Source organism: Nylanderia fulva, unplaced genomic scaffold (genome assembly GCF_048542155.1).
Source record: "Nylanderia fulva isolate GAGA-0341 unplaced genomic scaffold, ASM4854215v1 Scaffold14, whole genome shotgun sequence".
Lineage (NCBI taxonomy): Eukaryota > Metazoa > Arthropoda > Insecta > Hymenoptera > Formicidae > Nylanderia > Nylanderia fulva.
Window position 1 is genome coordinate 71877 of NW_028189622.1, and position 23070 is coordinate 94946.

At 25.9% G+C, this 23070-nt stretch overlaps 1 protein-coding gene across 2 annotated transcripts; it reads left to right on the top strand.

Moving 5' to 3' along the window:
• The first annotated feature begins 10415 nt into the window (after positions 1-10415).
• LOC114936386 (WD repeat-containing protein 26) lies at positions 10416-22857 on the top strand. Of its 2 annotated transcripts, none has more exons than XM_029309564.2 (11): positions 10416-11200; positions 11618-11866; positions 12189-12348; positions 13087-13257; positions 13445-13618; positions 16729-16917; positions 17373-17639; positions 18668-18813; positions 18891-19099; positions 19379-19573; positions 21433-22857. In XM_029309564.2, exons 1-11 carry the CDS (start codon positions 11187-11189, stop codon positions 21486-21488), a joined length of 1830 nt encoding a protein of 609 aa, XP_029165397.2. In that variant the 5' UTR covers positions 10416-11186; the 3' UTR covers positions 21489-22857. The 2 variants fall into 2 exon arrangements, with proteins under 2 accessions (XP_029165397.2, XP_029165398.2); XM_029309565.2 differs by having other exon boundaries at positions 10417-11200; positions 16732-16917.
• Positions 22858-23070: the final 213 nt, after the last annotated feature.

Below are 23070 nucleotides of genomic sequence, written 5' to 3' on the forward strand. Positions count from 1 at the left end.
TTACTTGTATAATTTTTTTCTATTATACATCATTTAAATTCTAAATTTAATACACTTAAATTCTGCCAAAGTAATTTTATTTATTTACATATATTTAATCAATTAAATTTATTCATTAAAAAAAATATAATTTGAAAAAAAGTCCTTTCGTACAAAATTTTCTTAATTTTATTATAGATAGAAACCGATCTGGCTTACACCGATCTGAACTCAAATCATGTAAAATTTTATTAGTCGAACAGACTAAAATATTAAACTTCTTCATTTAATTTTTATTTTAATTCAACATCAAGGTCGCAATCATTTTTATTAATATAATCTTTCTAAAAATATTACGCTGTTATCCCTAAGGTAATTAATTTTTATAATAATTATTATAAAAAAAAAAAAATTTTCTTAATTTTGTTGGAATAATAGATTAAATCTATTCTGTCACCTTCCGCGTTGTTATATTGTAACGCCATCTCGTGATTATCGAGATAGGCAAGGAGCGATATTTCCTCAGCTTATGTTCTCTCTCTACTGTTCTTCTCCCCTTTTCATGTGCCGCGCACGTATCTTTTTCTGCTGAGTCACATGTATATTTTCTTGTATTGCTAAGGTTCCAATTAAAGGATATACTTGCTAATTTTGCACATATATCTCTCGCGACTATTCCTTATATCCTACCACTCGCAACGTGAGATTCACACTAGTTCTACAAATTTAATAATCAATCAATAAATAAAAATTTATAAAAATTTCATTAATTAATGTTAAAATTATCTTTAAATTAAAGTTTATTTTATTTAATTATCCTCCCAATAAAATATAATCATTAAAATAAAATTTATTTCCTTAAATAAATTTAAAAATTATATTAAATTCAATAGGGTTTTCTCATCCCATAATTTCTTTTAAGAATTTTAACTTAAAATTTAAATTCTAAATCTACAAATTGAAACAGCTTTAATTTCATCAATTCCTTCATTCCAGTTTTCATTTAAAAAACAATTGATTATGCTACCTTTGCACAGTCAATATACTGCGGCTATTTAAAAATCACTGAGCAGAAATAATTTTAAATGATCAAAAAACCATGTTTTTGTTAAACAAGTAAATTAAAATTTTAATTTAATAAAATAAATTTGTCTAATTCTTTAATTATATATACATATATATTTTAAATTTAAAAATTTCTATATAATTAATATAAATATACTTATACTATCATTATTTATTAAAATACTTAATTTATTTAAAATATTTTTTTATTTAATTAAATCAAATTTTTAAATTATTATTATATTTAAATTAGAATAATCCATTCCATAATAAATTATTAAATTTTTATAAAAAATTTTTAAAAATAAAAAATATTTTTCTATTTAAATCATTTATATTCATAAAATATTTTAATTATAATTTATAGTTAATTCCATAAATTTTTTACATAAATTTACTAATTAAATTTTATTATTAATTTAATTAATTGTAAATGATTTATATATAAATTAAATTTATATAAAAAAAACTAGATATCATAAAAGTGGATTAAAATATCTTTTTCAAATAAATATTTAAAATAATTTTTATACATTAACTTTAATATTTTATTTAACTCATTTTATTCCGAGAAATTTAAATTATTCCAATAAACAACAAAATTTAATAATCCCTGATACAAAAGATACAATTAATAAAATTTATTTTTATTTAATTAATTTATTTATTTTAAATTTTCATTTACATTACTTATATCTATAATATTTATTTAATTTTTTTTAATACTTCAACAATTCAAAAACTAACTCTATTTAATTTTTTATTATAATTTTATTTAATTAAAATAATCACACACACAAATCATATTAAATTTTTCATAAATATTTAAATTTAATTTTTTTTTAATTTTAATAAATCATATTAAATCATTAATCTTTTCAATGTAAATAAAATATTTTTAAATAAACTAAAATTTTTTTTTATTTTAAATACATTTTCCAATATATTTACTTTGTTACGACTTTTCTTACTAATCATAATTAATAAGAACGGCGGGCAATTTGTACATAATTTAAATATAATTCAACTTATAAATTTTTATAAATTTACATTTAAATCCTTTTTAAATAATAAATTTAAATATAATTTACAAAAAAAATATTTTTCAATATAACTCATCTAAATCTTAATAATTCTACATTTTGATTTGAATTTAATTTATAATATAAATTTATAATTAAAATCTCTTAATTTAATTTTCAACAATATATAAAATATTTATATTAAGTTAATCCATTTGTGGATTATCAAATTAATCAACAAGTTTTTCTAATATAATAAATTACCGCCAAATTTTTTATTTTTAATGCTTTACATTTAATATTTAATTAATTTTATTTTTATTTAAATAATAGGGTATCTAATCCTAATTTCTTTTTAAACTTAATTAGAAATAAATTTTCCAAAATAAATTTTTTTTATTAACTAAAATTATTACATTTCACTATAAATAAAATTAAAAAAAAAATATTTAAATCTCCTTTTTATATTCTTTAAATTATTAAAATTATTTATTCTTATCATCAGTTTAACCGCAATTGCTGGCACCTAAATTTATTAATAATATAAATAAAATTATCTATTATAATTTTTATTAAAATAATTATTTTAAATATTAATAAATCATTAAAAATTATTTAAATTTTTAAAAATTTTTTTATAAAAATTTATTTATATTCAAATTTTATAATTAATTTATAGAAAAAAAATTATTTCCCTACCTTATTCACTAATTTATCATATTTATCTAATTCATTTATTTTTTAATCAATATATAATTTAAATTAATATTAAATTTAATAAACATTTAATTTATACAATGATAAATTATTAAATTAAGGCCATGTGTAACGAGCAATACGATATTATTTTATTATTGAGAAGAAAATTCTTAATTTGAAATAATAATTATACAAACGTTTCGAGCTCTACTTGCTCCTCTTCAGTGCGCAAAAAAATAGTGATAATAAATAACGATAATAAATAAATACATAAAATTCTAATAAAAAATCCGCAATACATAGTCAATATAAGTTATCTCGGAAATGATACACATCAAGGAACAAAGGCATGGTATAAATAATAACACAGACACCGAATTGCTTAACAACGCGTATTTCGACATTCTAGAAGAAATATCGAATTTTTAGACTTATGTAAATGTTTATTTTGTGAGATCTGACACCTATTTATTCGACTTTTTAAAAGACTAGACAACAGTCAAGTACTAACAATAAGGCCAACAACAATTAGAAGCATCGTCATCTCAAGTTATTTGGAACAATTTGTAAGCATAAAGGTTCAATATTTTAGTATTTAGTTTAATTTATAATTTTTAATCTTTTTTCACGTACACATTAGTGGAATCCTATTTTACAATTGAATAAATTCTTTAAATTCAGTTAACAAATATCAAATAATTTGGAGAGGATGAACATAATCATTGCCAGATCGAGGGACTTTCGTCAAATAACGATAAGTGGTTCATCTGGAGTAATGTATAAGTGTCACTCCAAGTTTTTATTAATAGTTCTAATATATTTTATGAATAACCGGACGAATCATTCTGCTTCTAATTGGGTTCTTACTTTGTTGAACTATTTGAATGGTCTCAATTCATTGTAAATATATTTTGCGTTTTAACTATGACTCAACTATATAACTTATATTGACTATGTATTGCGGATTTTTTATTAGAATTTTATGTATTTATTTATTATCGTTATTTATTATCACTATTTTTTTGCGCACTGAAGAGGAGCAAGTAGAGCTCGAAACGTTTGTATAATTATTATTTCAAATTAAGAATTTTCTTCTCAATAATAAAATAATATCGTATTGCTCGTTACACATGGCCTTAATTTAATAATTTATCATTGTTTTTATTGTCATACGAGCTTGAGCATTGGTATGTGATGTTTTGATTAGGTATTAATTTTGCATTGATTTAATTTATATATTGACTAAAAAATAAATATGACATTTCCTACCACATTCACTAATTTATCATATTTATCTAATTCATTAATTTTTTTATTTATTTATAAAATACATTTTATAAATAAGTAAAATATTATACAGACAATTTATTACATAAATTTTTTTATAAATATAATAAATTATTTATTATATATATTTTTATTTAATTATTTATATAATAATTATATTTTAATATAAATTACGCACACAGATAAGAAATATTTTACATTTGCTCATCCCATATAAAAATATAAAAGTAATGGAAATTAAATTTTACATTAATTTATACTAGTATTATGAGGTAGTTAATACATGAAAATCATATAAGATGAATTCTGTACATCGATTAGCATAATATGATCACAAGTCAATAAATGATTTTGCTAATATATTATTTTGAATAAAAATTAAAAAAATATAAAAACAAAAAGAATGAAATTAATAAATTTTCTTCATTCTTTGTTTTCTTCTTCTATTAATTATTTTTTCTATTATTTGAATAAAAGATGTATCATGTGTAATAGATTAAATAGATAGATAATTTATATAAATATATATATAATTATACGTTTTGAAATTTATATATATATATATATATATATATTAATTTCAATATATACATATATATAAATTATTATTTATCTATTACATACGATACGCCTTTTATTCAAATAATAGAAAAAATAATAGAAAAAAACAAAGAATGAATAAAATTTATTCATTTTATTTTTATTTGTTTTTATAAAATTTTTATTCAAAATAATATATTAGCAAAATCATTTATTGCGACTTGTAATCATAATATTACGCTAATCGATGTACAGCATTTATCTTATAAGATTTCCATATGTGTTACTACCTCACAATACTATTATAAATAAATGTGAAATTTAATTTGCATTACTTTTATATTTTTATATATAATGAGCAGATGTAAAATATTTCTCATTCGTGTGCGTAATATATTGGTTTTTGTATTTATACTGATTTTACACATATCAAATGCAAGAGAGACAAAGATAGAATGATACTCTCTCCTTGTCAAGCTGTCAGTATGTTACCACGAAAATTTCCCCATGAGTATAGATCTAGTGAGATTTGTTCATCCCAAATATTACATAAAAAGAAGTTACGTAGCTTCGTGAAATATTTTTTAATATATTCTTTATATAATAAAGCAGGGAGACAAAGAGTCAAATTTTGCATTATTGCTCTTAAAAATTTATAATAAATTAAATACGATCTCGTGGCTAACCCAACCTTACCCGCTGCTAGCTGCGCATCTCCCCAAGTTATATTATGAATTTTATATTTATCTTTTTTCCAAAAAATCGATCTTTGTCTCCCTGCGGACAATCCTACTGATTAAGAATATCGTAAATTTAATAAGATTCATTAAGTATTTTGGCTAATATATGGGATGAACGAATCCGTAATTCCCGGCCGGCCGATAGGCGTCTCCACCATGTCGCCTGTCGACCTTTAAAAAAAAGCATCGATTCGGAAATAATCGATACAAAATAAAATCGATGTTTCAAAATCGATATTTTGCCAAATAAATCGATTTTAATCGATTCTTTTTTATGCAGGACAATGCGCGCCTAATTTAAATAGCTGCAACTAAAAGGAGAAAAAAACCGGCAAAAAATTAATAAAAAATTAAGTAAAGTATTATTTTGCTTTTATTAATATCCCTATTTTTTATTATTTTACTTTTTATTTATGTATATACAAAATTGAGCATGGAATATTGATGTTCCTGGTAATGGTTTGAATGCTGTATGATTTATAATTTTATCTTGTTTCTCTTAAGCGGGGAGCACACACTTTTGCATAAGCGCATAAGCGTAAGCATAAGAATCTTGATTGGTCTATAAACGTATGCACAAGAAATTCAACCAATCGAATTTCTTATGCATATGCTTATGCGCTTATGCAAGAGTGTGTGCTTCCCGCTTTATGATTCCAGAGTTGTATCTGCCTCCTTCAAATACATACCTATACAAAGAAAATATTTATTAGTTCTATCAGAGAGAAAGATGAGAGCGGCCAGGCCGGCGTTTTGGCTGTTACCGTTTTTACGGGACTGCTTGAAGCGCCCCTCGCACCCGTTTTTAATATCGGAACTAACTGCACACCCATTTTCTGGCAGGGTCGATAAAGTTTGTATTTGGTGCGAGTCCGTGCTACGCCCATAATTTTCGTGTTAACACAGTATCACGTATTCATTCTGTATATGTGCGATCTTTTCTCTTTATTTATATATATATATATATATATATATATGTATTTATATAATTTGTATAAAAACTAAAATATAATTATTAAAATATATATATATATGTATATGTGTAATGAAATATATAAATCTTATTTTAATTAAAATAAAACAAACGATTAATTGTTCGACCACCTGGATTTTGGAATGTAATTTTTAATATATATTATATTATATTTAATATTTATCGCCGCTTCTATTAATATGAAGTGCAATGTCAACGTGCAATAATGTACAATTATTTAAAGTTTCCATGCCTAATGTATCATGCCGGTATAAAAGAACGTCAAGTAGCATGCGTAGCCGAGCAACTAAGATGACGAGCTGAAATCGTGGACATTTCAAGTTCAAACCCCTGCCTTTTTCAGATTTTTTTTTCACTTTTTTCAAATAAGTTATTATGTGTATAAATGTGTAATAATCAATATATCATTATTTGATAATTTTTTTTGTAATGGAACAAAATAAATTATTTTTTAATTCTGCAAGGAATTTAATTATTAATGCAAACGCCCACACACATAATTTAGATATTCAATTTTTTTTAGTTCAAATGTTTCTTGCAATCTGTATACGACAATCAGTCCACTCGCTGTGCCACAGATTGCATCGCATAATACGCTCAGAGTTATAATACGATAGAGATCGCTTTACGCTGTTTTTCCTTGAAATAAATAAATTTTACGTGTTGTGTACGCGTGTTTAGTATATTTGTTTCTTTCATATTAATTTTAACTATAATTAGTTTTTTAATTAAGATTATTTTAGTGTTAGTTGTTTATTTGTTAGTGTCCTGTTTTCTTTAATTTCGCATTTTTTAATTTTCTTTTTTTTTTGGTGTTGGTGCTAATTATTATTTTTATTTTACAATGTCGAGTAAACACCGGTTTTACGATAAATGTGTGTATTTAAATTGCACAAATATTAGGACAAAAGATGGAAAACGTTTATTTCGATTTCCATTACAAACGGGTGCGAGACATGATTTATGGTTACGCAATAGTGGTGAGTTTATAAAATTGATTTACTTATTTATATCAATATATAATATATATTGATATGATATATGAAACAAATATATATATATATTCTTTGTTTTTTTTTAATAAAATATGTCAGATATTATGTATGTTTACGTATGGATTACGTTGAAGTGTTTCTTTGCCGCGTTTTTCTGATCTCGCCGAACGGTTCGCGAATCCTGTGCGAATAAAAAACGATGCGCGTGTGTGTGTGCGTGCGATTGTGATGATCAGTTTCAGTTCGTCTTCAACGCTTGACGAGAGAAGAGGTCCCGAACTGCTGTAAGTTTATAAAAACATATTTTTGTATAACACATTAGAACGATTTTATATTATTTTTTTTGTCTAGAAAACGTTATATTAATAACCGTTATGAAAACGATCTCGACGACGGTCGTCACCGGCATCGTCGCCGTCGTCGAGATCGTTTTCATAACGGTTATTAATATAACGTTTTCTAGACAAAAAAAATAATATAAAATCGTTCTAATGTGTTATACAAAAATATGTTTTTATAAACTTACAGCAGTTCGGAACCTCTTCTCTCGTCAAGCGTTGAAGACGAACTAAAACTGATCATCACAATCGCACGCACACACACACGCGCATCGTTTTTTATTCGCACAGGATTCGCGAACCGTTCGGCGAGATCAGAAAAACGCGGCAAAGAAACACTTCAACGTAATCCATACGTAAACATACATAATATCTGACATATTTTATTAAAAAAAAACAAAGAATATATATATATATTTGTTTCATATATCATATCAATATATATTATATATTGATATAAATAAGTAAATCAATTTTATAAACTCACCACTATTGCGTAACCATAAATCATGTCTCGCACACGTTTGTAATGGAAATCGAAATAAACGTTTTCCATCTTTTGTCCTAATATTTGTGCAATTTAAATACACACATTTATCGTAAAACCGGTGTTTACTCGACATTGTAAAATAAAAATAATAATTAGCACCAACACCAAAAAAAAAAGAAAATTAAAAAATGCGAAATTAAAGAAAACAGGACACTAACAAATAAACAACTAACACTAAAATAATCTTAATTAAAAAACTAATTATAGTTAAAATTAATATGAAAGAAACAAATATACTAAACACGCGTACACAACACGTAAAATTTATTTATTTCAAGGAAAAACAGCGTAAAGCGATCTCTATCGTATTATAACTCTGAGCGTATTATGCGATGCAATCTGTGGCACAGCGAGTGGACTGATTGTCGTATACAGATTGCAAGAAACATTTGAACTAAAAAAAATTGAATATCTAAATTATATGTGTGGGCGTTTGCATTAATAATTAAATTCCTCGCAGAATTAAAAAATAATTTATTTTGTTCCATTACAAAAAAAATTATCAAATAATGATATATTGATTATTACACATTTATACACATAATAACTTATTTGAAAAAAGTGAAAAAAAAATCTGAAAAAGGCAGGGGTTTGAACTTGAAATGTCCACGATTTCAGCTCGTCATCTTAGTTGCTCGGCTACGCATGCTACTTGACGTTCTTTTATACCGGCATGATACATTAGGCATGGAAACTTTAAATAATTGTACATTATTGCACGTTGACATTGCACTTCATATTAATAGAAGCGGCGATAAATATTAAATATAATATAATATATATTAAAAATTACATTCCAAAATCCAGGTGGTCGAACAATTAATCGTTTGTTTTATTTTAATTAAAATAAGATTTATATATTTCATTACACATATACATATATATATATATTTTAATAATTATATTTTAGTTTTTATACAAATTATATAAATACATATATATATATATATATATATATATATATAAAGAGAAAAGATCGCACATATACAGAATGAATACGTGATACTGTGTTAACACGAAAATTATGGGCGTAGCACGGACTCGCACCAAATACAAACTTTATCGACCCTGCCAGAAAATGGGTGTGCAGTTAGTTCCGATATTAAAAACGGGTGCGAGGGGCGCTTCAAGCAGTCCCGTAAAAACGGTAACAGCCAAAACGCAGGGCCTGGCCGCTCTCATCTTTCTCTCTGGTTCTATGTTCATAAAAAAAGATAACCGAATAAAAATAGTACAATGAGAGTAAAGGTAGAAGCTTGAGAAACAGGTTATAATTATTAAAAACCCAAGAAATTTGATATATTATGCTATATTATTAATTCCTGTAAACATATTACACATCTTGTACATAATTTTATGTACAGTAAGAACACATGCTTCTTATTTCGCGAAGTGAAGGAAACATCGATGTTATTTTTTAATAATCGATTGTTACTCGATGTATCGATCAGCAAAAACATCGATTAAAATAATCGATGTTGTAATAAAAAGCATCGATTTTCTAAACATCGAGTGAACATTGCCCTCCACTACTCCGGCAAACGAGCCGAGAGAGCCGACACTCTCCTTCGAGAAGTGTATATGGTCAGACGAGTCTTTGTACACGGGAGTCTTTTGAATAAAACAGTCTTTGTTCTATTATAAGTAGCTTAAATATATCTATTGTGGCACTCAGATATCCTCGTCTCCTATCCTTCGCATATCCGCGCCTTCGCGGTTACGGTTCGAATAAATATATAACGGTCATTTCATAGATTCTTAAATATAGACTTTATTTCAATGTTAAATAAAGGTTTTTATAAAACATTTATAAAATATTTATATAATAATATTTGAAAAAATATATATTCACAAATATTTATGAATCTTTATCATAAATATATTGTGTCTGGGGTAGATTTAGAGGTTAGATATATAAAATAAGTATTATATATTCTTCCTGCATTATATAAAAAATCAAAAAAATTCTTTTGAGAAATTTAAAACTTAATAATAAACGAAAATAAATTTTGTCCAATATTTTATTACACATAATTTTTTATATAAAAAAAATCGCTCACATACATATAACTTCTCTTCCCCATTTCTCCGTCTCTCTCATTTCCGGTTTCCCTCATCGGTTCCAGCCAATCAGAGCCGATTCTCAAGAAAACAGTCCCGTGGCGGCATCTAGCGGCGAAGTGTCGAATTTCCACCTGAACAAAGAAAGGCGAAAAAAGCGAAGCCCACTACCCAACACAACTACACTGACTAGGCCCGTAAAGCGAGAGAAGTACGTAACGAGCGGATGTAGCAGGCGCGACAGTCGCCAAGCCAGAGCCTATCCGCAAAGGAAGAGCCACGGTGTGACGTAAACGAGACAATCCAAACAAGTATCAGCTGTGTGCTCCCCGTAGTCATTGTTCTTCTCTTTAGGCTCCGCGTCCAGATTCTGGCCGAAGGGGCTCCGTTCTCGGACTCTTCCGATCGAGTCGAGCGCAAGAGACGAATCAGCTGGGCCAAGTCAGAGCGAGCAGGTCGAGTCCGCAGTGACAGTTCCCAGCTGACGCGGAGAAGACAGAGCGCGAGCGAGCAAGCGAGAGAGCAAAGGAGGAGAGAAAGAGAGAGAAAGGAAGAAAGAGACGAGTCTCGAGGTGCGCTTTAAAATCGACGTGTGTGGCGAGCTATTGCGAGAGGCCAGTCGACCTTTTTTTCGCCCGAAAAAAAGGAGGGAAAAAAAATCGAGCAACCGTGGCTGCTTCTCGGCCGCCCCAGCCACCACCTCCGGCCGCCACCTTCAAACGTCAACCGACGACACCATCGCTCTCACCCCGAGGGACAATAATCGTGTGAAAAACGGGGCGGTACGCGCATAAGCCTGGCCTCGAGCAGCGAGTCGGACGACGGTGGACTCGCTCCGCCACCGCGCAAAAGGTCCCGTAGTTCCCTACCGGCTACCCTAAGACCAGCGGACGAGCAGCACTCCTCCAGTCCGGACATGGATAACTATCGGTAATCTCTTTTCTCCCTCTAAGGAATTTTTCCATTTTTTTTTTTTACATTTTTTTCCGTGTTTTTGTAGTTTTTAACGTTCCTGGAATTTTCCTAATTTTATTTTCTCTCGATTTAATATATATAATTTCTATTTTTAATATATATTTAAATAATTTATTTTATATTTTAGTATTTATTTGTAAATAAATATTAAATAATTATAAAATAAAAATATAAATAATTTGTATATAAAATGTTAAATAATTTATTTGCTATAAATAATTTTGTTTTTTATTTATTTTATATTGATTTATTAATATTGTGATCTACTTGAAAACTGTTAAAGAAACTTAAATTGTTGCGAGAAATATGGGTATACATTGATATACCTCTGAATTAATAATATAGTCAATGTCATCATGGATGATATTTCAGTGTACACGACAGCATAATGCAACAGCAGGCTTCGAATGGCGGTGTATCTTCTGGATTACAACAAAATGGAGCTAAAGCGGACTCCGGTGGACTTCATGCCAATGGCAACCTGCTACCAGACTCAGATAACGATGTTAATGGTATGAACGGGGAAATAAATCAGAGTCTAGGACCTCCCAAGATAATGGACAAAACTAATCAAGACATTGTGAGACTTATCGGACAACATTTAAAGACAGTTGGTTTGGAGTATGTATTGTTATTTAATTTATCCATATTTTTTAAGCCATCGGTCTCATTATTTAATAATGAGAAGCAATTTGGTCTCTATCAGGAAATTATAATTACATTTATTAATTATATATTTTATCGGACTATACATTGACACACTGACCCAGTTATTATATATTTATTTTATAATATTTATATAGTTCTTCATAAATTTATTAATATCACCTTCAAAAAAATTTTGCATGAATTTTTAACAAGAATTATATAATCAACAATTATACAGAAGAGATGTAGTTTGTAACTAACAATAAATAAGGAGAGAAATATATTTTTTTTTTAGTCGTACAGCAGATCTGCTTATGCAAGAATCAGGTTGTCGACTAGATCATCCTGCCGCAGCAAAGTTTAGACAGCACGTTATGGATGGCGATTGGAATAAAACAGATCATGACCTCAATGAACTCAAGTCCTTCTTAAATAGTGCGCACCAGAGTTTAGTGGTAAATCTTTACAATATAATTAATAATTACTATAATACAAGGTGCTTTTTTAAAGTGTTTAGTTTGAACTTGATTTATATATTCTATTATTCAATGATAGAAAAAACTATAAGAATATGGAAATATATTTTTTTCAAGTCAGATATTAAAAACAATTATAAATTAACGTAAAGATCTCGACAGTGAAATATTGCTCAAATAATGAAATATATATAATGCAAAAATTATAATTTTTTGGAAGATTTGTTTGTATATTTTTTTTTATAAAAAATTATAAAATAAAAAAAATTTTCTTTTTAATAACTTTATATTTACAATTGGATATTCGAACTCACAGCTTAAAATAAAAATATAATTTTAGTTTAGAATAGGATTATTAATATATAATATAATATATAATATTAATATTTTAATATATTAATATATAATATTAATATTATATGTATATAAATATATATTATATGTATATAAATATATATTATATAATATCAATATATAATAATATTTATACGTTTCTAATTTATAATAAAATATTTAGATTATAATATATATTAATATATAATATTTTATATTGATTCTATTAAATAATGATGAAAAAACAGATAATAAGAAGAAAATGCATAAAAGAGAAAGAAAGTATAATTTTTAAGAAATGTAATCGAAAAAGATAGCATTTTTTATGAATGCAATTAATAAAATATACAAACAATTTAATTGATATTCTCTTCTTATTCATAGGAAATGAAGTTCTTACTGCTAGAACAAAAATATTTAGAATATTTGGAAGAAGGTATGGTATTCGATGCGTTACATGTACTACGCAATGAGCTTACACCTCTGGGCCATAATACTGGTCGTGTTCATCAGTTATCTTTATTTATGATGTGCAGTGGACGAGATGAATTACAGGTATTTTGTCCTATTCGCTTCAAATAACAGACCCGCATGATAGCACACAGCGTAATAAACAACATTAACAACGTTTTACATTAATAAGTCTCTACGAAAATTGAAGCTTTGTCAGTCATGAGATATATCTTTGAAACTAACTTACAACTGAAAATTTGATCACTAGCAAATGGACACTTGTTGACAGACACGTGCAGGCTGGGATGGCAAAGGGCCAGCCTCCAGGGCTGCGCTTATGGACAGACTACAAAGATACCTGCCACCCTCCATTATGTTACCACCACGCAGGCTTCATTCTTTACTCTGTCAAGCTGTGGAAATGCAAAACCAACTCTGCACGTATCATATAACGCATACACAGGTATATTAATGAGTCGCATTGCAATTTTAATTAAGCAGCTCGATAAGAAGAAATTTTTGTCAAGTTACTAATCAGAATAAATGTTTCTTTTATATATATATATATATATATATTATATGAATAATTACTAAATTTATTTCAATATTAATCAGAATTTTCACAATACAATGTAATTAAATATTATATTGTGAAAATTTTAAGAAAAATTAACGAATGTTTTTGAAAATTATGCTGATAAATTTGTGGAATATTATTTTATTTTAAAATTTACAGAATTTTATTAAAAGTTGTGTTATTTTCAAATATTATTTTTTACTAAAATTTATTAAAATATTGATAAAAAGTTCTATTAATGAAATTATTGGATATTATATATATATATATATATATATATATATATCATATATATATATCTTCTAAAATTGAACAAATAAGTGCAAAAAATATATGAAGAATTTTTAATTATATAATTTGTAACATATTATTCTAATATTGATTGTTTTCCCAGATTTACATTGAAATTTTCTTTTATAATAATTTTTTTATGAGTAATTAATATTGAAAATATTTGACATATATTTGAAAAATTTATATATATTATGCAAAAATCTTCTACTATTAACTATAAATGAAATTTAATGTGTATATATATATATAAATTTTAAAAATGTTTAAAAATGATACAATTCTAAAATTGGAACAAATTTTTCAGAATCAAAGAAACGTTATTAAATCTTATTATGAGAAAATATTTTCTTAATTTTTGTTTTAATAAGGCACATTAAAATTTTGACATTTTAATAGCAAAAATGTGTTTTGTTAATGTGAATATATTTATTATAATATATATTTCTTCCTCTAAATTGCTAATTTCTTGTCTTAAAATTCAAAATACTTTTAAAAACTGATGTAATAGAGCAATTTAAACAGCGTCATTGTTTTTTTGCAGCCAAAAATCTATAAAAAACACTTACTGTAATTAAAGTTACTTGACAAAAATTTTTTTATTGATTTATGTTATGAACTTAAATATATTTGCCCTTCTTTATTATATTATTTTTATACTTTTTATCTATACTTTTAATGCTTACTTTCTTACTCTATCTTTTTTTATAGTATTATTATATTACTGTTTTTATATAAAAAAATATTGAAATATCTTTAATAAGTTTAGTATATAATATTGATATCTAAATCTCTCAAAACAAGATAGATTTATAGAATTACTTATTATACCAAGTATTTAATAATGATGAAATTAGATGCTTTAATACTAAATGTTAAAATGGATTATTTTTTAAATCACATTTTTAATTAGAGAAATAGTATTTAAATTGTAATATTTATAAATCTTGTCATTTTGTAGTTTTAGAAATATAAAATATTTTAATTATTTATTGATGAGTAAATTTTTATTATATTTGAAAGATAAATATCAAATTCTAAAAACGATATTTTATCGTTTCTTTTTTTTGCAAAAAAATTCAAATTGAATAAGAAATTCTAATTTTTTATTATATTTAAATTTTTATTATGTTTGAAAGATAAATATCAAGTTTTAAAAATAGTTATTTTATCGTTTTCTTTTTGCAAAAAAGACTAAAATTAAATGAGAAATTCATACATTATTTATAATTAAAATATATATTTTAATTATAAAAGACATATTATCAATTAAAATTAATATTTTATATTTATAATAAATATTCAATACAGATATAAAATTTCAATAAAAATTTCATTATTAACATTATTTACTTTTGATAAACTTTATTTATAGTTAATAGCAGAAGATTTTAGCCTAATATATCAATTTTCAAATATATTTCAAATATTTTTAATATTAACTACCCATCAAAAAATTATTATAAAAGAAAAACAATTTTATTGTAAATCTGAGAAATCAATCAATATTAGAATAATATGATACAAAAATTTATTATAATTTAAAATTTTTCATATATTTTTTGCACATGTTTAATTTTAGAAGATTATTCAATAATTTCATTAACAGAACTTTTATCAATATTTTTATAAACTTTAGTTAAATAATATTTGAAAATATAATAACACAACTTTTAATAAAATTCTGTACAATTTAAAACAAAATAATATTCCACAAGTTTATCAGCATAATTTTCAAAAGCATTCGCTTATTTTTCGTAAGATTCTTACAATATAATATTTAATTATATTGTGAAAATTCTGATTAATATTGAAATAAATTCAAATTAAATTTAAATTAAATGCATATATTCATGCATGCATAGTGATTTATTCGACAAAAATATTAAAAAAATGTATATATATAAATCGGAATTAAAATGATTTAGTGAAAAGTTATTCAGTTAAAAGAAAATTTTAAAGTGCAATATTTATTTTGACTTTTGGTAAAGCCAAGATTATATTAATGGTTATCTTAATCTTTTTTAAATCTATGGGGTACTTTATTTTTTTTATTTTTTTAGATTAAGATTTCTTTAGTTATGATCCTTCAAAGTTATATACTACTTATTTCTTCTTTTCAACTAAACTTTTGTTCATAATATTTGTTTTTATAATAATTTAACGTTCTTTTTTATGTCTCAATTTATTGAAATTAGTAATTATTTTTATTATATAATTTTTTTTCTCATATATGAATATATATATGAATATATATATATTTATTAAATATTACAATAATAAAATATTGTTTCCGAAATATATATTTATTTTAGCGTCGCGGCGTTACCGCGTCACTTGAGATATATATATATATATATATATATATATATATATATATATATATAGGTATATATAGGTATATAAACATATATTATTATTTGGAAAATAAAATTCTTCTATATACATATATGTATATGCATAAGTACGCACATACACATTTAAATACTTACATAATATTTTCACAAATTTTATTATTGTACAGGATGTTATTATGCATTTTTTGGAAATATATTTTAAGACTCGCCATGTTTTGACAAAAATTTATTTTATCAAAAATTATTACTAGTAATTTAGAAAAATAGATTTGTAATTTTTATAGAGATAAATCTGTGTGTGTGTGTGTGTTTTCTCAATTAAAATTATTAATAATTTTTCTTTTTAAGCAGACGAGTCTAGAAAATGTCTCTCTGCTTGTGGATCACAATTGTGGTAAGGAGCAATTTCCGTGCCACACCATACAGATACTCAATGATCATTGCGATGAAGTTTGGTATTGTAAATTCTCGCCCGACGGTCTCAAACTCGCCACAGGTTCTAAAGATATGACTGTAATTATATGGGATGTAGATCCAGTGAGTATAACATATAGTGTGAAATGCTTCCAAGATTAGAAAATTTTTTGTTTTTTTCCATATTAGTCCTAAAAACCAATTTAGTCCTAAAAAATATGATTTGCATTTTGATGAAATACAAATTATAAAAAATTTATTTTATATTTTTATTTTCTCTTTGCTTTTTTCTTGTATTAACGTACTAGTCTTATATTATGTTTCTAGCTTTATCAAAAGTTATTTATTAATCTTTATGAAATTAATTGTATGACAGATTTTTAAAATAAATATTCAATAATATTCAATAAATATTCAATAAATTATTCAATAATAATTATTATAATTTTTACTGAAAAAAACTCAAAGTTAGCAAAAAAATAGTGGACAAGAAGTGTGATTAGTGATTGGTATAAATTTTATTTGATTCTCGAATAATCTGTAATTAATACAAACATTTTTTCTAAAATGCGATATAGGAAACATTAAGAGTAACACATAGGAAAACACTCGAGGGCCATACGTATGGCGTAGCACTGATCGCCTGGAGCCCCGACAGCAGTCATCTAATTGCCTGCGGCCCTGAAGACTGCCCTGAGCTGTGGCTTTGGAATGTCGACACGCCCGATTGCGAATTACGCGTGAAACTGACCCAGAGTACGGACGACTCGCTGACGGCTTGCGCCTGGCATCGTGATTCGAATAAATTCGTAGCCGGGGGACTTCGTGGTCAATTTTATCAATGCGTATGTGTTAACTTTTATAAATTAATAAGTTATAACAAGGTGTCCAATTTTTATCGACCACTCCTGAAAACTTATTTTTGATTGTACAACAAAAATTGTTTGGTTTGACAGAAAATGGCGCTTCTTTCTGAAGGGCACTTTTCAAGGTTATTTATATTTTTTAAATAAAACTACTATAATTTTTTATATAAATCGATTCCTTGCAATTTTTAAATAAAAGCATAAAAGATTATAAGGGCAAGATAGCCAAAAGATGAATAGTTTACGGGATATTTTACACTTTAATTTGATACTAAAGTACATAATGAAATATCTCGTAAAATATTTTTTTTTTATGATTTTATCACAATACTTACATGCGTAAAATAATGGAAGGAATCTGGTGCAAAGAAAATACATAGTTGTTTGTAAGGAAAAGTATGTATGTACTAGTTGCAAATTACATATTTTTTCTTATAAACAACTATGAGTTTTTCTTTACACCGATTTCTTTGGAGGAATCAGTTCATATAAAAAAATGAGTGTAGTTCTATTTAAAAAAAACATGAATAACCATCAAATGACCTTAAAAAGCGTTTTTCAAAAAAAAAGTAAGCAGCGTCATCTTCTGTCTTTTTTTAAATCAAACAACTTTTGTTTAAAACATTTTGCTATATAATCAAAAATAAGAGTTTTCGGGAACAGTCGATTAAAATTGAACATCCTATAACTTAGTTTATAATTCTTTGGCTGCACATAAAACTACTTTCTAAAAATTTTCAACGAGTGAAATAAAAACAATTACGGAACATTATTTAAAAAATATTTACCATATTAATTAATTATATATTGATAATTTAACAATGAGTTTTGTTTCAATCGACTATTTATTTAAAAATTTACTTATTTTTATTGTGAAAGAGCGAGAACGTGAATATGTAAAGTTTGCAGCCGAAAAGATAGATGTAATTTTTTTATTAGAAAAAAATTCAAAATTAACTCAAACACATATCGAATATTAGTGTACTTAACTTTAATAAAAATTTTAGGACATGGACGGCAATGTCTCCGATTCATGGGAAGGAGTAAGAGTAAAATGTCTATGGTGTCGCAGCGATGGCAAAACTGTTCTAGCCGCTGATACACATCATAGAATTCGAGGATATAACTTTGATGAATTATGCGATTTTACAATGTACGGTTTAAAAATCATTACCATTTTATTAGGCGATTACATAAGATTTTTAACAAAATTGTCCTACTTTATTATAGGTTGCAAGAAGATCATCCCGTCATGTCATTTAGCGTAAACAAAGCGGATCGACTCGCGTTACTGAATGTAGCCAATCAAGGTGTACATCTTTGGGACTTGCAAGATAGATGTCTTGTAAGACGTTTTCAAGGAGTCACCCAAGGACATTTTACTATTCACAGTTGTTTTGGAGGAACCAATCAAGATTTTATTGCATCTGGTAGTGAAGGTAAGAAAGTCATCGTATAAACAAAATTGTTGCACATTAAATCACCACATATGTTTATTTATTTAGAAAAATAAATTTTTATTTTATTATTTTTATTAGAATTTTTATATTATTTTATTAGATAATAAGATGCAATTTAATTCGACCAAAAACTGGCTATTCATTTATTGAAAATAAGTATTTATTTATCACTGGCGATCAACAATTAATTGTGAAGATATTTTATTAGAATTTTTTTAAGTACAATTATTAATTGTTTGTTACTTTATATTAACACAGATACTAAGGTATACATCTGGCATATCAAGAGAGAATTGCCTATAGCAACGCTCACAGGACACAGTAGAACAGTTAACTGTGTCTCATGGAATCCTGTTTATCATCAAATGATGGCTTCTGTATCGGATGATTTTACAGTAAGAATATGGGGTCCAAGATCATCTTCTCTCGACGGAGTTGAAAACGATAAGACTGGTAAGCAAAGTTTTCTAAGAAATTATATATAATATAAAAGTCATTGCAAAATGTGTTGTACATGCAGGGTGTCCCATAAAAAATAGCTGAAACTTAATAACTCAAAAAGTACTTAAAAGAAAAATACTTTATTATAACGTTTTAAAAAGTTCTCGAGATAAGTTACAAGAATATGTAAAGAAAAATAGTAGGTTTTATTTAAGAAATTGAAGGTGATCTTCAAATGATTATACAAAGTCAAATCAATGATACAATCTAATGTCTCCCATGAAGTCAAAAAACTTTTGTTTGAAACATTTTTTGTATCTCTTAGATTTCGAAATATTTGCCTGGGGCAGCAATTGAAATTATATACAGGGTGTCCGGTAAGTGTTAACACGACACGGCGCGCCGCAAAGCGGAAGGAGGAGCGGACGATGACTGTTTACGAATTGTATTCGGGAAATCTTCGTGTATCGTGTTACAGTAAGACGTCTTTTCTCGTCGCGCGCTTCTATTCGCGTGGATTGGCCGATCTTTTTTATTTAATAACTCAATAATATTGCGAAAATCGCAAAACGGTAGAGGACTTTCCTATTCGGTTTAACTTACTCTACCTGCACGCGACGGTTGAGGCAACTCTTACCGGACACCCTGTATACAGGGTATCTTATAGGAAATTACTGATTGTGAGACTAATCAGTTGTCACTTTAATGCATGCAGTTATTGAGAAAACAAAAATTGTATTGAAAAAACGAAAGTCTATATCATGTTTTTAATGAATATAAATAAAATGTTTGTATACCAGTTTATTTTATTGACAAAAAGTAACGAAAAAAGTGTTAATAATCATATATGTAAACTAATAATAAATATTTTCGAAATGCGCATCATTTAAATTTATACAAAGTTCTGTTCTTTTACGAAAACTCAAAAATTTTTTCTAACATATCATTTTTAATGTTATTGATGATCCTTTTAATAGCTGCTATTGAATCTGGCACTGCTAAAAATATTTATCATTAGTTTGTGATTTTATGTGATTATTAGAACTTTTTACATTACTTTCTATCAATAAAATAAACTCGTATACAAACATTTTATTTATATTCATTAAAAACTGTAGACTTTCCTCTTTCCAACACAATTTTTGTTTTCTCAATAACATGTTTGCATTAAAAAATGAAATACTGATTAGTTTCAGCAATTTCCTGTGGAACACCCTGTATTATAACTGAGAATACATCTTTCTATTTTCTTTGAAAGATAAATTGTTCAATTTTAATCTAAAATCTAAAGTATAGTTCCTGAAAAGTTGGGAGAATCATAATTAGAACACTATTATAAAATTTTGCTATAAAAAATATAAAAAATAGAAAAGTATTATAAAAAAATATTTAACAGTTAATATAAAACATCTTTTGTAACAAAATATATAAGAATAAAATATTTTACCTAAAGCTAGATCATACAATCCACCTTTCAGTGGATATCCAAAGATGTAAAAAGATAGAACTGTTCTGATTTTCATCACACTTAAGTTCTTTATATCATTTGCCGTAAACGTAGAATAATAAATGGGAGTCTTAATAAAAAACATTTTTTAATTTTATATCACATTCTATATTTTGATAAATAAAAATCAATATAAAAATGATAGCTTTTATTATTGAACTTTTATTAGTGAATCTATTTTTGTAAAAAATATATTAAAATGTCTCTCTCCTCTTGAGAATATCCTGTACATATGAGTGCAACCCCTTCTTTATAAATAATTTTATGTACATTAGAATTAGTTTGGGTCCAAAAACCATTTCTAATATTCATGTACACTGCGAAAAGCTGAAATATCAAAATAACATGTATTTGTTAATTTCAGTATCGCTAGAAACTAATTCTTCAAATACCAGTGGATGGCATGAAATGGTATCGTAGCGAACTACAGAGCGCACCAGTGTTCCCATGACCTCATGGTGTTCAAAAGACTGTCATATTGACATTTGACTATTGTACTGTCCTGTTGATTGTCATATTGACATTTTACTTCCTTCTGCAGTTGCCCCCTCCGTACCTCTCAATCACTCTCACCTACCATCTGTTGAATAGAGGTATTAGGAGAGATGTATATGTTAGCAACAACTGCTAAACCGTCTGCAACTATTAAAAGAACCGAAAACCATCGAGTGTAATTTTCACCTTAGTGCATATATATATATATACACACATATATATATATATATATATATATATACTTTCTTTTTAATAGTATCTTTATGTATTTTGTATGCATATGATATCCGTTGTGTTATCTCGATTAAAAAATGTTGAGTGATTTAAGCGTCAAGAGTTAATAATCGAAGATATGATGCATAATAAAGTAGATTATATGGCAGAAAATAGAAAATGAAGAAAATTCCGTCTTAGGATTGATGTGTAAGGAATAAAAATTATAAAACACAACAACAACAAGAACATGGAACGCATCTGTGTGATGTTGGGACAGTATCATAGAAACGTTATGTTTTGACAGGAATTTTGTCAAATTGACTATAATTGTATCAATAAATATTGTAAATAACAATTTCGAATATAGAGTTTTATTCTAAGTCATTCATCGATTAATGACACAAATATTATCTTTAATATGTTATGTTTTTTGTAATTTTTGTGATGCAAAATGTAAATTTTCAAATATGTATTGTGATCTCGTCAGATTACTGGATTTCATATATATATATATATATATATATATATATATATATATATATATATATATATATTAGGCAAAGTTCTCTTAAAAAAAACAAACACTTGCTAAAAAATAAATTATTTTTGTTCAATTTTCAAGCACACCAAACTGCAGAATTTAGAAAGTAATACATATGTAAATGCGTAAATATGCTTAAGCAATTATAAAATAACTATTATTTCTCAATTTTTACTTAGAATTATAATCACAATTTGTGCAAAAAAAAATGTATATCACTATAGTTTATAGAACTTTCTAACGAAAGCGTTTAATACGAATCAGAAATTATGTTTTTAATAGCCCGCAAAAGGCCTAATTTATTTATGTGTAATTAAATAATTGGAAATGGTAAACATACTTTAGGTGATATTGGAAAATTATGAATGTTGTGTGCTGATTTTATTAACTGCCATGTATTAAAAGATATGTAACGTGTGCTACCCCTTTTCATCATTTATTCAAAAATATACCTATGACGTGCATATAATGTGATAACATCTTGGTAGTGCAACGATATATAATGTTTAATAAAGTTAGTAAATTTGCTTTTTTTTATTACTGTGTGTATATTTGTTTGCAAAAATAATTTTTAAAAATTATATATGATACAGAAAAAGGGAAACCATACTGTAAAAAGGATAAAATAATTAATTTTAATTTGGCTTTATTCAAATTGCAATTAAAATATGCTTGGAATGTAATATAGCAATTAAAGGGATATAAATATAATCCGAAAAAAATTTATTAGTCTGAAACAATGAGAATATC

What these genes read in the sequence shown, in the direction of transcription:
- LOC114936386 (XM_029309564.2), top strand. An exon ending in GTGGTCAATTTTATCAATGC is followed by an intron (nt 17,640 to 18,667) that starts GTATGTGTTAAC and finishes TAAAAATTTTAG; the next exon opens with GACATGGACGGCAATGTCTC. An exon ending in AGTTGAAAACGATAAGACTG is followed by an intron (nt 19,574 to 21,432) that starts GTAAGCAAAGTT and finishes TGTTAATTTCAG; the next exon opens with TATCGCTAGAAACTAATTCT.